Raw genomic sequence first — 17,321 nt, 5'->3', positions numbered from 1 at the left:
ATGAGCTCGTCACCATTGCTAACAATAGGGATAATGAAAGTTTGAGAGGTGCACATGCATACACGTTCTACATGACACAAAAAGGGGGTTTCCGTGCGCGCAGTTAGGTCCGTCGTTCACGTCGTACCTTGATCAGAGTCAGATAACTCATTAGCTGTGTTGTAATAATAGTCGACCAGGTGTGAGAATACACACTATGACGACAATGTTACTCAGACACAACTAAGAGAAATGGTGAGGTGGTGATGCGCGGGTTCAAAGAAACTTTGGTGACTCTTAAAATGCGTGCGCATCACGCGTGCTCACAGAAATTAAGTGTACACGATCGTTATTCAGCAGAACGATGAAAGAAAAGAAATTCTAAAGTTAAACATCGCGATCGCAAGAAGAGAACAACGAAATTGCAAAGACGATCTGTGTGTATGGTACAGTACGGTTTCGTCGCACATACATAGCTCCGGGGTTAAGTGATTTGCGGGGGTTTATTGGCAGAAAGGGTAATGCGGGTGTAAGTGGAGGAGACGAGAAGTCGGCCCGCGCGCGTGGAGACACTTGCAGGAGACAGCGAACCACACGGCAAGATAGAAAACCAAGAAAAAAAGAAGAAAGAATGGGCCAGCGACCTCCTCTATTGTGCTGCAGCAGGTGCTGCCGCTTCTTCTTCCTTCTGTTTGAGCCAGCTAGCTTTCTGTTACAGAAGAAGGAAAAAACATGATTGAAGCTCATGTTGACACACAAGCTGACAAGGCACAGTTCCTGATAATGTGTGGTGTACATGTGTGATGTATACGGTGGCACGTGCGTAGTAAAACTTTATGGGTAACTGAGACTAAAGGAGAACTTGGAATGGTCTTCCATGGTTTCAGATGAGACAAGGAGGTTCATACCAATTAGATGCTTGAATATTGCTTAGGAACTTGTTTAGCTACTTGGTCATGATTCGAGTTATGATTTTGAGTGACTAAGCCCACGGGCACCCTGAGGTGGTTAGCATGCGATCACTAAGAGATTTTTATTGGGAAAAATTGGACGCCATAGAAGGCATCGTGGAGCAACTGTTCTACTTGAACATATGTTTGTTTGCGCGTTCTTGTACTTAAAGAGAGAGTCTTATTTTGCTGGGATGTAACCGGCATATGTTCTTCCTTTAGCTACCAGAACTGTGTAAGCCGTCACATTATTGTAGCAGTATGAATATGATAAGGTTAAACAAGATATTAACACCGTAGAGGCACAGTCGTTATAACGACTCCTGCAAAAACGATCTAATTAGAATTGTTGATAACTAAATTCCTGTCACGCCAGACGCCAAACGTTTTCGCCTTCATGTGTTTTCCATTTTCATTTTGATGCACCGATGCATAGCTTGTCCATATAGTTCAGATTTCGAGGACTATACAATCCACGCGACCGGTTTACAGCAGGACATCACACACGTACTCGGTATTTGTGGTACGTCAGCGAATTGTCCAAAACATTTTTGTTGTGATAATGAATGCAGACCGGATCAGAGATCAAAACAAATTTTGATTGCTGACCGCTGCCATGGTTGGCAAGGAGGAGAAAAACACGTTAGTTTCAGTAGAAAACTTGGTACATAAGTTTTTACAAAGATTGGATAAGGTTAGGTAAGGATTTTGAAAATATAAATGGAATTCACACAAGCTGTTCCGGTTATGCCATATTATCGTTCCGGAAATGGTAACTGATTTGTGATTGACTTAAAAGGGTTGTTCCCAGGCTGTCCATAAAACTATTCGCTGAGACAGGGCAGATTGGGGGACCTATCTTAGCCCCATATCAGGAGATAGAATAGTGAATGATAACGAGAATATTCGGTGGATAGCTTATGTTTGTTGAACAGAAGACTTAGCTTTCAGTTAGGTTAAGATTACTTACGCGCTGAGACTTTCAAACTTACTCCACCAGATTCGTCCTTTTCTTCCAGAGCGTATTTGCTGTGGCCTGTGGACTTGAGCTGGCTTCGGAAGGAGGAAAGCGTGTGTCCTGACCCTTCCTTCTTCTCGAATCGAGCCATGTGACTTTCGGTTTTGGACACTTTCTTTAGGACAGGCTTGACGCTGGTCAATGGAATGAGGGAAGGTGAGCATAGGTGACCTATAACTTTATTCATAATTGTTTGAATACTGTTCACCTATACCCCACACCCGGAATCTCTTGCCTCGTCACTACTGCGGGAAGATGAATTTGTACGCCAGAGAGAACGTTATAGGTGGGATTGCAGACAAGAAATAGTAGAGCAAACTGTGCGTGGGATGGTGCATCATCGTCACTATCAGCGTGACGAAATATTTCTGCTGTATACTGGGGCTTGTTTGGGGCAATTAGTTAGTCTAATCTGAATAAAATGAATGGGAGTAATGAGATTTGAAGACCTGTTAAAGTGAAATATCAGCGTCATCACTAAAGATGTGTTTGCTTTTGTCTGCAAATTTAAAAGTCTATAATTCCTACCGCTCAAGTGGAGGATTTAACACAATTTTCCACGAAGAGCAATCCCAAGTATGCTCCGTAGGTCGACCTTTTCTGCCTTGTAAATATCCTACGAGCAGATTCATTGCCCACAAAAGATGTGGGGTTGAGGGCTTTTGGTCTGGTGCTGCATCGTTCTCTTCCATGTCTGTGTCTCCTTGTCATTTGCAACCAGATGGGGTGGCTTCACCTTGTCTCTGCATTTATTATACCTTGGTATTTAATGCCCTTAAATGTCGAAGGACTGACTGAAATAATAATTCTCTACTCTGTATTGTTAATAATGCTTCCTAATTCACTAGAGCCTTTTGTATGAGCACTTTAGCGAAGCCGTCCTTGAATCACATTTCAAACCGATTTGTTGAAATTGGAAGACAATAACAGGGGAAGATGAAAGTACCAAATCTATCATTCATTTTAAGATGCGTATGAAGTCCACCGCTAACTGAATGTGTTCAGAATGTGTGTCCACAATGTGTTCGACATTGATGTGAAAATATGTTGATTCTCTAGGTTGAGTGGCCACTGTTCATCGTGTACACACAGGTATTCTAAGTGACAAATCCAATCTATACTAAAAAGCTGGAAAGCCGCACAGCCATTTCATCTTTTCTGGGAACAAGCAACAGTGCACACCTAGCCAATACGTTAAAGATTTAAGCCGGGCGCCTTCTAGCTAGAGGGTAAGGGAGATCTGAACCAGCCAGTTTAGAAATATCTGTGACTCCTCAACAGCAGGCATGATGCCATTAAAATTTCAACATTCGACTAATTCCGTGGAGTGGCTGCTTTTTTTAGCATTGGTCGCTGGGCATGACGCTTCACTAAGGGAGTCCGTGATACCAAATTTTCAAGCACTTTTGGAGTCCCTACACAGAAAAGCATTTAGTCAAACGTCCACGTGTATGCTTAAAAAGGTTATGATACACGACAACATATTCGCTTGTGAGTAAATTCTGGGGTTGACGAATTCTAGTCAGAATTCCATGGTGTATCGTTATCATCGGGGTGAACCGAGAGTTGTTTTGATGTGTTTGAGTGTCCATTTCGTAAAATGTTACTCATCGTGAAAATCTACAGTTGAAACTCCCATATGACCTGTTTGCACAAATATATCAAGTTACTGGCAACAGAATTTGGCCTTTCCAGAGGCGTCACAAGGAAAAAAATTCGAATAAGAACCTACAATTTTCCTTTGTTGTCGTTGGCTTTGACGGTCATTTCAATGATCTGGAAATAAAAAGATCCACAAAGAACAACGAATAAATAATTCTTTTTTCCGGCTAGTCCCCAGGATCATCCATAAGCGTGGATCGTAAATAAAATTCGTGGGTTTTATGTAATTACATTGTTGTTTCGACAAAATACTCACCTATATGTTTCTCAGCAATCTACGAACTACTCAATTTAGCTATTGTTACTCAACGATCCATGTCAAATTAAAGTCATAAGAGATTAGTTGCGCACACCCTGTTGAGCAAAGAATCCTACTGAGAAGGGAAAAGCGAAGGGTTAAGTAAGCAGATCTCCTAGGGAGGGTTTAGGATGTCCTTTCCAAACGTCCGTAGGACGATCGACTCTATTTTAAAAGCAGAGTAAAATGTCAGAAACAAATAAACTATTTAATCATAAATTCAAAACGTCACAACAGTGTTTATTTATTGACACATATGCCATGAAATGTGTAGCCAGTCTATACTCTGGTATCGTTTAAACTCACAATAACAACTTGAATGCCTCATTAGTGATTGGTTGCGTCATTTTATTTTATCGTGACAGGTGTTTATGTTATTCAGAACCGTCTTCAATAAGGTCTTCTAACCAGTTTTTTCTAATTAACGATAAAAAAACAGCTAAACCGATACAACTCGACACAATCAGGTCACCCAAATTCAAGCACCTTCTACTTAAGCAGGCTAAATACACTCCACAGTTCCGGAGTATTTGTCCACTGTCTAGGCGAGTACTCACCAGGTAGAAAATTGAAGGTACCCAGCTAAACTGTCCCGGCTGTGAATTCGGAATGAATGGGAACTTGGGACCGACCACGACTCAAATAACTTAAACAAGTATTCATTAAGTCTCATCTTTCTAATTTTGAAAATCAGTCTAAATGAATCATTAGGCCGGAGATATGGAATCATACATGCAATACAGAACGGTTGATATTCTGGATATTAGTCCCACTAAACCATAGAAACTTTTCTCACTGTGTTTGCAATCGACTGACATTATCGTCATTCGTTAAACAATTGTCTTATAATCTGATCCAAACAAAATGCGAATATATGTAAATATAGATCATACTGTGTATCACCTGGTGTTTAGATAGAAAGACTGATGAAATTCCTATGACGATACTTGCATACACAATCCACAGTGGAGGGAAAGTAGAACTAAACTGTCAGAGAATTTTGCCAACCTTGGTACTCTTCATAAAGGACGAACCACTTCAGCCCCTTGAATACCAAACCAAATGACTTCATAGACAGGCGTTGTATTGTTTATTTGAGTGAAAACCAGTATACATGAGAGATTCGTTTGGTGACCGTTCCAATCTCCCATTAAAATCATTTCAGTGTGCAAATGGCTCATTGCATCATGGCAAGTGCTTCATGTTTTCTTTTAAATAATGAATGGCGGATTTGTGTTACATTTTCTTCTAGAGGTCTGGAGCATTGGTTCATAATTCATGATTCATCGAGATCTTGACAGTTGTTTGCAACGTAAACCACATGTATTCATGGGGCAGGCATCAATATAACAAAAACAATGGGTACGCTAATAAGGCATTCAAGCACGGTGGTCGCAAAGTTAGAGTCCATCCATGATGTAAAACAGTGCCTTCCACTAACACATGATGAGGTGATAGAAACTGTTCGCTGTTCTCATTCGTTATTACCTCTCTGAGTATTAGGCAACTGGCAGCGCTAAACCTATAGGCAAGTGGAAATGCTAAGGTTTTTATTGAAAAGCCTTGGTTTATTGGTATATGCTAAAACCAAAGGGTACAAGCCCTGCATTTTAGAAATTTGTAGTTTGAGTTATTCCCTGGGAGGTACCCATTCGTTCATGATGGGTGGCTGGATTCATCAGTTAGACATCACCAATACCAAGGTTACTTCAAGGTTTCTTCAAGGTTACTTCAAGGTTACTTCCAAGGTTACTTCATCTCGACGAAATTTGAAACCGAACACAATTGGTTTTCATGAGTGGATGAGTTTATGGTAGTATTATGCTTATATTTCAGAGCGCGTCACAGACCCAGAAAGAGAACTGATCAATTTCCATTGCATTAAATAATTTTCCCAGAAGTAATTGGCTATGTATATTACCTTCAATTGAGCCTGAACAAACCACTCATCGCCGACACATACATCTTGGCAAAACTCCATATGGGAATCCTACCTCAACATCCTGTCGTCGTAACTTTTCTTCCCAATCATACTTCTCTCCCTCCAGTTGCCTCAGTTGTTCATGCAATTTTTGAACCTTCGCCCTTAGATCGTCTGGAAAGCAGAGGAAAAACAAGCCATATTAGGAAACTATGCAATATACATATTCGTACTATTCCGGAAAAATACTCTCAGGCTAGAGACTATCTTTATTGGTTGGAGCGAGCTGATAATTTCTTAGTCCCTGAATACATCCACTTCCTGATCCGGGAGTAATGGTCTATGCTACTGATGGAGCGTGCGAGTAGTCTATTGTTTGATGTCCAAGTTCCGGCCATGCGTCCGATGGAAGTTGAAAGTCACTACGGGAATTGTGGAGCCGCTTTGCATTGTTTTTACCATTGTTTAATATTTGATGAACGTCCAGGAAAGTTAAAGAGGACTCCTGAGAATGTCCACTTTCCAAAATTCCGTACAGATGAGAAGTTTACTTTCATGTCTCATGGCGTGTAACCGTTCATATGGCGTTTATTCATAACTTCGCAGGGATTCTGTCGCCATGGTACGGATGAAGATCTCGTGACCAGTACTTTGAAATGGAGGGTGCTGGAGTGAATACCGGCCGGGGTAAGTTTGAGGCACTTGGACCCTCCTGAGGGACCGGGAGAAGGCTTTCCTGGATGAGTTTAGAAAGGGCCTTTGGAAAATGGACTAGACCGCCACGATGGAAACTATTGTAATGGAGTTCAGCATACAGGATGACCGCCAGGAGGCTATGAGGCGGTTCAAGGCGGGATGGATGGGATCAGGATGAGATCCGAGAGAGTTTCAGCATACAGGCCGCCAGGAGGCTATGAGGCGGTTCAAGGCGGGATGGATGGGATCAGGATGAGATCCGAGAGAGTACTTCTCTAATCCACAGTGGTTAGATCGTGCCTTGCGGGGACTTGAGTGAGTGTCGTGCCAGCATCTGCCGCTATACTAGTTCGCCAAAGACCTGCAGCCGGCGCTTGATACCCAGCTGGGGCTGGGGAGAACAACTGGCCGTTAATTAAGCAGGAGCTGGTGCATCTGGCCTGGGAATTGACTGAGGCGCCAATGGCTACGTTACAGTCGCAGGGAAGAGGAATGATTCATCAGTGGAGGACATGCAGACCAAAGTAGACTGACTAATCGAACAGTTGGCCGTCATTAAAACAAAATCGCAGAGGCACGCTTGAGCGAACCAATGCTACAACAGTGGCATGCCTGGCCACTGAAGGAATCACCGTTGCCGTGTTTGATCACCTGTAAATAATAACGCTTTAGAGAAATCCTCTTTTCCCGAGTCGGTTACGATTAATGCAGTGACAGGCTGCAATACGAACAGGAACAGGGAGCTATGCTTAGAAAATACCGTGGCAGGGTTGTAAGTGAGGCACGGAGGAAACAAAGCTGAAAGCGAACTGTGCGCGCTAGCCGTGAGGACAATGGGTGGATATAGACTGAAAATTGCTGGCTTTTCAGAACACTCATTGTGCCTAGGTAACAGGTTGGCACAGTATGAATTCCTGATTAGCCCAGACATAAAACAGACAGCTTGAGAGCAGATTTCCTCAAGAGCGCAGATTCCATAGTGGACATAAAGTGGGGCAAACTGATTATAAATAATGGCTTGAAGGAAAGCTACATAATCGGGGAAGCTAACAGAGTGCACAACTCCCAGGTTGTGCCTGTGAAGAAGGTAAACAAGAAATATCAATTTTGCGTTGTTTTCTAGCGTTTGAACTAACTGAATGTAAATCGGGTTGTAGCTGTCCCTTCAATTATGGTGATATCTGATTCGATTCTGCAATCTCTATAGTTCACAGTGTTTGACCTGCGTTCCGAACACTGGCAAAGTCGGTCAAGTAAGAGAATAGAGATAAAATGGCGTTGATGGTTGAGGACAACCAGTATCAACTTAGACAGATGACGTTTGCTTTGTTGCAGACACCATTCACTTTCCGGGGCTTGATGCCTCACTTAACGAAGGGATCACAGAATGCTACTGAGTACGGAAATTATATTTTCGTACGAACAAGATCACGCCGTCCACCTGAAAGCCGTATTGACGCGTATTCCGGAAACTGGCCTGCGGATAAATGAAGCCAATATATAGCTCGCTCGAAGTTCGGTGACACTGTTTGGGTATAAAGTGGTTCAAGCAGAGCTTAAGCCACTACCGTAAAACTGGCAAGGATCCAGGAGTGTGCAGTCCTCAATTCAAAGTTGTTCTTATGGCAGTCTTCCAGACGGACAGGATACTACAGTCAGTTTGCTAAAGATTTCAGCACGATTGCTGCTCCACTTTACAACCGTAAAAATTGGGAATTCGAATGGACAAGGGAAGCACACGACACGTGTCAAAGTACGGATGTTGAATCAACAACCGACCCTTAAACTGCCCAGGGTCGAGGAGATGTGCTACTAAATTTTCAAGGTGAAAATCGGGTCATTTCTTCGGACTGACCCATTAGCCTTCTTGACTTGCATTATACATCAGGTCGCAAAACCGCTGTTAGATTTAGGACGTATGAACCGTCAACTCGGAAAATATGGTTACTGGAGTTTGTTATGGATCCCGTTGTTTTTCGGGTGGCATGTATAGGTAACGACAGATACACTCATTTGAATATCAATTTGGTATAGGGTGGTCTTTGTGCAACACATTTAGTTGGAGATCATAAACGAAAACTAAATTGATATGCAAATCAGTGTATTTGTCGAAACCTGGGTTCAAGTAGAGCATGAGTTCGGGTTAGTTGGGGTTTATCAGCTTAACGGAAACTCGAGGACTGTGTCTATTTGATGAGTCTCAAAAAGGGCGAAACCGGTCGTGGGGATGTCAGAGAGTAGTGGTTTCGTCCGTTAATTAATGGATTGCAGTGGTGTGAGGATACTTTGGATTTTAATGAATATTTCATCTCTTAAGTGAATATAATCTATACCCATAGGCTAAGAAACCCCGTACAGTTGGTCCACCTTTTCTCTGGCAATCACCAGCGGTGCATATCTGATGAATCTTCAGGGAGAAGTGACCTTTCCTGATCCTGGTCAGTAGTTGAAGCACAGGCTGCTGATCAGCAATGTGGTTAACTCGCGCCAAGGCATCCTTACTCCAAGACCTTTGTAGTGAATCTCATTGGTGTGGAGACGCGTGGTTTGTCAAATGGATAAAAGTCGTTGAGAGGTTCCAATATGGTTGTATGGTAAATATGTATGAACAATCTTGTGCCTCATTTTTTTACAGCAACACAAAAGAACAAACCATCATGGGGAAAACCACAGTATGAAAAATGTGTCTTCTTTAGAAACTACCATACAGGCATCGACTACCTTGAATACCCCCTGTTTTAATCGGTACAAGCGACTGCATGCGGTTGATCTCATCAAACCAACTTACTCTCATTCAGGCCATCGAGCGACAAAGTACCTATCTTGTTCCTGACATACTCATCTCGTTTTTCTTGTTCCTTCTTTCTTTCGGCCTTCATGATTTCGGCGGCTTTTTGCATGATCAGTTGCTAGAGAAGAGAAGGGAAGGTCAGGAAACAACAAGTTTTCTATGTTTCAAGAAAACTCCAGTGACCCAGTCATCATGGGTCGAAATTTGGAAATCATGTCCATACCTTAAGCATGCGTTTCTTCTCCTTCGACAGGCCGCCGAGACCCTTTCGTTTCTGGCCAGGTTTGCGCTGTTTCTTTGAGGCTTCAGCTTCTTGCCGCTGCTTCTCCTAAAGGTGCAAATGAACAGTTAGATAACTTTAACAAAATATTTTCCCGAATCAAAAAAAAAATTATCTGCGTTCTCTTGTAGATTAGTTTGACAGAGCTTTTGGCTGTCTCCGAGATAAGCATTTGCGGTTTACCGTCGGCTCTGAGGGATACTAACAAGCCCTCAGAGGTTGACAGCTTCCAAGACAGTTTCAATTATTTAAAAAGTTTAAATTCGTGATAAATTTCCCCATAGTCCTAAATGCAGTGAAAAAGGAAGAAAACTGTTTTGAGGGAAATGGTCTCTAGTGTTTTGTGTTTAGTCAGATTCTTTCACATAAGGTTTACATACATAAGGTTTACCCTAAGGTTTTCTCTGAAATAAAATGACTGATTTCGTTGTTGGGAGCACGAGGTTACTTTTCATTCCCTTGAGCTTACTTTCTTTGCTGGCATGTTGGTCATCCTTGAGTATACTGAAGTGGAAATAGCCATCAGTATATTTTGAAGTCCATGTTTGCCCCTCCAGTAATAAACGGATAACAATTTCCGGGTATGAAACCTAGTTCATGCAGTGGTAACGAACACCATCTGGCGTGGTATGGTTGGTCACTGCTTCATTGACTCTGAGAAGATAAACCCTTGATGTTCAATGCTATTTCACCACAAACCGTTCGTGGTTGGCTCTAGCCAGTGCATAATGCGCACCATGTAGTCACTTGATTGAAGCGTCTGATAAGACGATAAGTAACAGAAGACCGTATCTTGGACAAAGAACCTGTTCCACCTGGACATGTACTTTGTACAGTAACTAGTGGTATCGTACTTACTTGTTGTTTTCTTTGCCGCTCTTGTGCAACCTAGGAGTGAAAGAGGCGGGCAAATCACGGTAATATGACTTTCCTGTGGGTTCGACAGGCGAACCTGTCAAGCTCAGAACAAGGCAGATAGATGGGCAGACTAGTCGGGGTTTACTCCGTGCTTATGGTTATATGACGTGCAGTAAAAAACACAGATCAGGACACCATGCTTGGAAGCACCGCCGAGCTGCCTTTTGGATTAGCATTGGACTACAGTGTAAGCCAAGCAGTAAAATAAATTTCCGATGTTTGGTCGTTTGGTTGGCCACAGCAAATCAATGCTATCGCCGTTTGGAAACCAGATCAAGGAACTAACTACAAATGGTTTCATCAGAGGTTTTTAGATGATCTGGGAGCATGCAAACCATGCACTCTGAAGCAGGCACTACAAAACAGAACTGTATCTCTTATTGCCATGTCAAGCCGGCCTCTTTGACGTCTACTCTCTCGGTAGACAATCCATCTCTCCACTCCGCACCAGACGCGGTTTTGTTATATTCTGCCTGAAACTTCCCAGTACAGTTCCGGCGGTGTTCGCGCCTCATTCCTCGTAACATATGAAGTGATGTTGATTGACAGCCAAATAATTTTTGCAGGCAAGCGCACGGAGTTCTCAGCGCATTTTCGGGGTTCAATAAGAGAAGGCCGCATGGCTGAACAGTAAAAAAACAACATGCAACGCATGCACGGACCTCTTCGCGCCTTGCCTCTTCTTCCCGACGTTTGCGTTCTTCCTGGAACAGAAAAATGGAAGAAAAAGCGCAAATTCACTCTGGAGGCAGAAGTAAAATAAAAGGCTGTGTACACACAGAACATTAACAAAGGGCGTGCAAACAGTGAAAATGTAGAACACATGGTGTAGTTATGGTGAAGACGTTTAGGAAAACAGGCTTACAATTGCGAACGTGAAACGGGAAGGTCCAATAATCAGATAAAAAAGTAAACCAGGAAACTACTCATCAGCATGAAGCAAAACTATTAGACTGGACAAAGTCAGCTAGTTGGTAATATGTATAGAGGACGAACCGGCAGTACGTAATTTCTGACGAGATATCAAAAATTACTCATAGACGGAAGTTACAAAGAAGATTAACTGTGTAAGAAGATATAGCTGGGCTGTGAACAGCTACTTCTCTGATGGCAAGGTACCAAATTTTACATGAGTAGTGTGATGGTACAAACATTTAACGACAGATTCATATAAGGGGACTAACACCACACGTAAGTACAGTAGTGCTTCAAGGGAACACCCGAAGGCATAGTTTTTGTTGCATTCGAAACTTATGCAATAAAAATGATCATGACAGACACTACCTCCACGGTCGGCTTCCTTTCATCTGATTCCAATACAGTGGACTAGATGTATGAATCCACAACAGAAAAAAATGCGTTTTATTCGAGGTCGGTCATTTACAGTGCTGTCATGCTGTGCAAAGTAGGCATTCCTTATATGAGCACAGTAGCAAAACCCGTGGTTCAGTGACCAACAAATGCCTCAACACAAACAACAAAAGGAACAACAGGCCTATGCTTGAAAAAAGGGCCACAAAGTCAGTGGAAATAAAAAAACATGAAAACATATTATCGCACAGCAAGGCACCAGTTTCAAGTCAAAAATATAAGTCATATTAGCAAAGCACTACTCACTATGTTCCTGAAGCCATTCTGAACAAGTGCCAACCAGTTATATCCCCTGCACGATTTCAAGCGCGTTAAAGTCTACGTGAAAAAATTCTGGACCTTATGCCCATAGTGATGTATCCAGAATTGTCTCTGCTTCAGTCCATACCGTAACTTGTCCAGCTAATCCCCAAATAAGGCATCTCGTTATCTTTCTCTTGTCGCCTAACGAACGAATGGGAGGGTCTTTCTGCCTCAGAATTAAATTTACCAGACTAAAATACCCTACATAGTCGATAGAGCACAGTGAAGTATTATTGTGCATAAAGACGTTTTCTGGACCAGGGTTTTCGCGAAGCAGCAGGTCCTGTTTACTTCGGGGATACTTTTGCTCCCTTCTCGTAGCCTTACCAGCTCTGATTCGCGCACACGTATTAGAAGGTTGAGGTTGGAAAAAACGCATCAAAACGACTGTGAATGAAAATAGCTTTGTTGCACCTGGCAGCCCACCGTCTATGATATTTTAGTAGGCAAACTGATAGCATGCTATCGATTACGAAGCGTCCTGTTGCTTGGCGGAACTGGTCAAGCAACTGGACATGTGGGGCACAAATATTGAAACATTTGGAGCTAATCAAAGTGTTGTGGACCACAGCCCCTGAAGCCTTCTTATTACCATGAACTCCGGTCTGGATAGCCGCCTGTTCACCTGATGCGCTTGGCCAAACCAGAAAAATCGACTAACGTGCTCTATTGATCACTGTAGCACGCTGGCAGCATAGAGATATTACACTAGACCACATTTAGCTCAAGGCTGGTACCTTCTTCGTCTCGGGCTTCTGGCTGAGCAGTCTTGATGTGTAATACGCAAAGAGAGTACATTTCGAGGTCAACAAATGCCCATATTGATAGCCCTAAGTTCGCATCCACCAGTTCGTGTTAGCATGCACGGCACATGTGTACACACAGTTAGTTGTGTAGTGAAATATATAAAGATCATACGTCTCTCATCAATCAAACCAGCAGTCTCTTAATTAAAGAGAAATGCATGCAAGCGATATTTAGCATCAAACATCACACCACAACTAAACAGAAAACATCAAAGTTCCGTTTCTCTTCCCATCGAAAACCGTTAAACATTCCGCTTCTGAACGCTAACACTAGTTCTGTTTTCCCTCATTTATGCAGTTGTTTTGTAAATCAGGGAAGGACGAGTGCAGTCTTTACAAAACTATTCGACTATGTCGAAGCCAAATCACAAAATCATTCATTAATTTTAATACCAGATATTCACGGGTTTTGTGAGAACGGTTTCTGTCTAAACAGTTTACTGTCTGTTGTGCCAAGCACTTAGTGATCAACAGTAGTATATGGTGCAATAGGCAAATACGGTACTTTGGACTAATTGATATCAGCAGTCAGTTCATCGCAGGGTAGAGAAACGCAATGGCCGGTGAGGCGGGATAAGGTCAATTGGAACATAAGGTTTAAGGAAAACCGGGGACTTGGTCTATCTAATGAACACCAAAAGAGCAAGGCAGGTTGTCAGCTGTCGGATCATTTTCGGAAAATTAATGAATAGTACCTTATTAAAAGGAAACTCTACCATACCTCACCTATTGTGTCAAATGAAACATAAGGCGGTTTTAATGCAACACATTCAGTTGAAGAATATCGTGAGCGGGGGATCCAGCTATAATTTACCTGGAGATTTCGTCACCAATAAATTAATTTGCAAGCAAGCGTGTCCTTCAAGCCAAATTAATGTTTTATCTTAACTTAGCTCTCGCCTTCAATACCACCCAGTATCACTCGCAACGACGGGAAGCATGTTAGGCCATCTGGCCAAAACCAGCAGCCACTCTATCCCATTGGGATACGGAGCCGCTACGCAAAGCATGTAACCCTCCCTTTCCGTGTCACCAAATTGGCTGAGGATGCAGGTGCAGCTGACCTACTGACCAACTTTGGTTATCCATGGTACCGAATTAAGCGATCCAATCTAATTTGTTCTCCTTGTCTTGGTGAATGGCTGTCTGTTAAACATCCCATATAAATGCCTCGCTTTGCTAATAAGGCGTCAGATTATATCATAATAACGGAATCGCTCTATTCTTTCAGACTAATCAACAGCGTATTATGCCCAAGATTCTCCAATACGTCTTGGTTGCTCGTGGTTCAGACAACTGTGGGAGGCCACGGATCTAGAAGCATTTCATGTTGTACACTTAACACGCCTGCGTAGACGAATACATTCATGCTCGAGCGATATTCTTCAGCTTAGGAGCATCCTTGTTACTACCTAGCCGACAGGTGCAGACAAGTTAGCCGTTGGTAGGCACAACCAGGATAGTCTCTGAGCTGTCATCCAAGCCATCGGGTTAGTCGAGCACAGTTTCCAATTAAGTACATGCCCGTTATTGAGTTGCACCCATCCTACTTCAGTCATGACTGCAGTCATGTATGACCAATGGAGTCTAAAAGGAGTGAAACCAGTCCAGTTCCGTGTGAGTGGGCCACTCAGGACATCTGTAACAGGATAGGAACTGCTCATAAGCAACAAGTGGAAGGGGTAACAGCAGCAGGTAAAGCCAACATGATAACAGCAATGGGGCATGAAAACTGGGGGCAGTGCACTTTTGCGGCTCTGAACATACGCCACCGAAGACACTTCATGACAAAACCTCAGCATACGTGCCTACGAAGACCTGGTGAAACGAACAACCGATCGATGCTTTGCAATTATGATGGCAACCTTAACTCGCCGCCATTCGCAAGGGCTACTATCATTCTCGAGTTGGAAAGAGGTGGCATTAATTTTTAATTGCTAGGCTACGGATATTAACTATGGGATGCTAGTATGTGTTCTATACAATGACGACTTGGATTTGCCTACCTGATTGGACTCAGTGTGTTGCCAGTGTGGCGAGGAGATATTCGGATACAAATAGAAAGTAGATACACAAATATGGGCTCACACTGAGAATATAAAAATGTGTCATAGAAATCCAAACCGACAGACAAACAATTAAGTATGGTTTGATGTAGCAAATGCGTTGTGAGTTAAAAAAAAACGAACACCGAGAGGATATGGTAGACCACATATGATTCCATAGAGATGACAGAGATACCTCTTGGTTCTCCTCTTGGTTAGGCTCCTGGTCGGATAGGTTAAGTAGAAGAACGAAGCACAATAAACCAAAAAAATGACACTTGTTGAACAGTAGCGAATGAAAATTTACTCTGCTGTCACATGCACTATGGGACATCGTATAAGGGAGCAGGAGGTAGGACGACTTAAATTGGGCAGAAAACTATGAAAAGCGACACGAACATCGAAAGTTAAACAACTGAAACCTCGTCAAAATTCCTAAAAAGCTTGCGAGTGTGAATCGAATTCTGTGAAACTTAGCGGCTATAATGCATAGTATATGTCATACATATTGTGCTACATATAATATGGGATAGTATAGTATAATATAGTGTTGTAAGTATACTACGGTATTGTACAGCATAGTATATATGGCATGTATATTATATCTAAAAAGCCATCTATAAGAGAAACTCGCATGTGCATTTTGGCCAGCGATTTGATTTTGAACTATAATTTCACAGCATTATAATATTCGTTTGTGGGTGTTTCATACTTCAGCTGATGCAGTGATTCTGAATGATCTCCCTGATATGAACGCAAATTACTCTAGGTAGAAATGATACAACAGATTTGGTTCGTTTTTTACTAATCTTGGGTTGTTCCCTGAATGCCCTCTATGAAGCTTCCTGCTAGAAATAGGCAGTTTCGGCCACCTGGGCACCTACAGAAAAGTAAAAAGCTATTATTCTGAGGAGCATGCATTAAACAGCCGCATGTCGTGGGTCATCTGATTTGATTCTTGAATGTAACACTTTCCCTTGACAAACCTGAAAGGCTCATGAAGCTGTGAAATGACGCAACGCGCACCGAAAAGATCTAACTACAAGGACTGAATTCAGCAAAAGATCCTGGTGGTGTCCCAACGAACATAAGCTCAGTGCAGCAGAGAGTAAAACAGGTCCATATGATGAGTATTCAAAAATCAAACTATCGGCTGATCATGAGGTCAAGATAGTGGCCTTCAACAGACTTCACGAAAAGACGAAACACTGAGATCAGTCTAACAAAAACATGCGTGGCGTGATCACTAGCTACAAAGGAGATTGTTTAAAGCGCCTTATGACAGAGGAGGGACGGTTTGTGCTGTAGATACATAGGACATGAATTCAAACACACGGGAGTATAAATAAATACGGAAATCGTTAGAAGGAGAAACAACGAGCGAAAATTTGGCGATACGGATTCGGGAACTCGCTGAACTAACTGATACACTCACGCTTTATTAGAAGTTTGCTGTGTGGAGCTTAGAAACGTAGGCCTAGATGATTCAGTGGATAGGGCACAAAATTAGTTGCTGGAATTCCCGTAGTTCGAAACAAACCACAACGTCTCGACTACTCCTGTCCAGGCTTAGGCAATCTTCTCCTATCTCATCCCTCGTGCTTCCTTGGGGTGACACGGTATCTAGGCGCCTAAAAGGTTTTACAGTCAAACGATTACCCAGTGGAATAGGCCAGGTGAAACCTAACTTTATTCAGGTGATATAACAGTATGTTTAGCGAAAGATAAGAGATAGTTGTGAGGAAACAACGGATTTGTTTGTTGGTTGCGTACTGTTGCGTGACTTTTAACAAGTTCGACCGAATGGTCAACCGGAATCGTTGTTTCTCTAAACCCCTGTAAAAATAAGTGAAATATATTGCTCTTTATTCAATAAATTGACTTTATTTTCATTTTTTAGTCGGCTTTTGAACACTTGTCTCCCATCGTGCTACTCACATTTAATGTCAGTGTAAATGACAATTCACATCTATTTATTGATCTACTATCGGTTTTCCAATAGCCTCGTGAGAGTCAAACCGAAAAGCGAAAGTGCAACACGAATAAACAGAAAGAACACAAAGCAGGCACAGTAAGGATATACATTGTTTCTGTTGACATCACAGTGCTACGAAAACAAAAGGGTCGGAACACACGGACAAGCTACAAACAGGACAAACGTAACGACAACAACATTGTTACCTCTGCACGTCTTTCCTCCTCCTCGCTGTCCGACTGTGAAATGTACCCGGGTACAGGATGGAACGTGATAAAATACACAATGTTCAATATGTTCTGTGACAT

General features: G+C 42.4%; 1 protein-coding gene across 1 annotated transcript; it reads right to left on the bottom strand.

Annotated features, from left to right (window-relative positions):
- Positions 1–366: 366 nt before the first annotated feature.
- On the bottom strand, positions 367–17,321 carry T265_08923 (hypothetical protein; the record flags this gene model as incomplete). Its single annotated transcript, XM_009174862.1, has 9 exons — positions 367–756; positions 1,922–2,081; positions 3,680–3,723; positions 5,902–6,002; positions 9,313–9,433; positions 9,539–9,643; positions 10,454–10,483; positions 11,176–11,217; positions 17,220–17,321. 9 exons carry the CDS (start codon positions 17,319–17,321, stop codon positions 367–369), a joined length of 1,095 nt encoding a protein of 364 aa, XP_009173126.1.

Source organism: Opisthorchis viverrini (genome assembly GCF_000715545.1).
Source record: "Opisthorchis viverrini unplaced genomic scaffold opera_v5_246, whole genome shotgun sequence".
Classification (NCBI taxonomy): Eukaryota; Metazoa; Platyhelminthes; class Trematoda; order Opisthorchiida; family Opisthorchiidae; genus Opisthorchis; species Opisthorchis viverrini.
The sequence above is the reverse complement of the archived record's forward strand: the minus strand, read 5'-3'. Positions and strand labels throughout refer to the sequence as shown.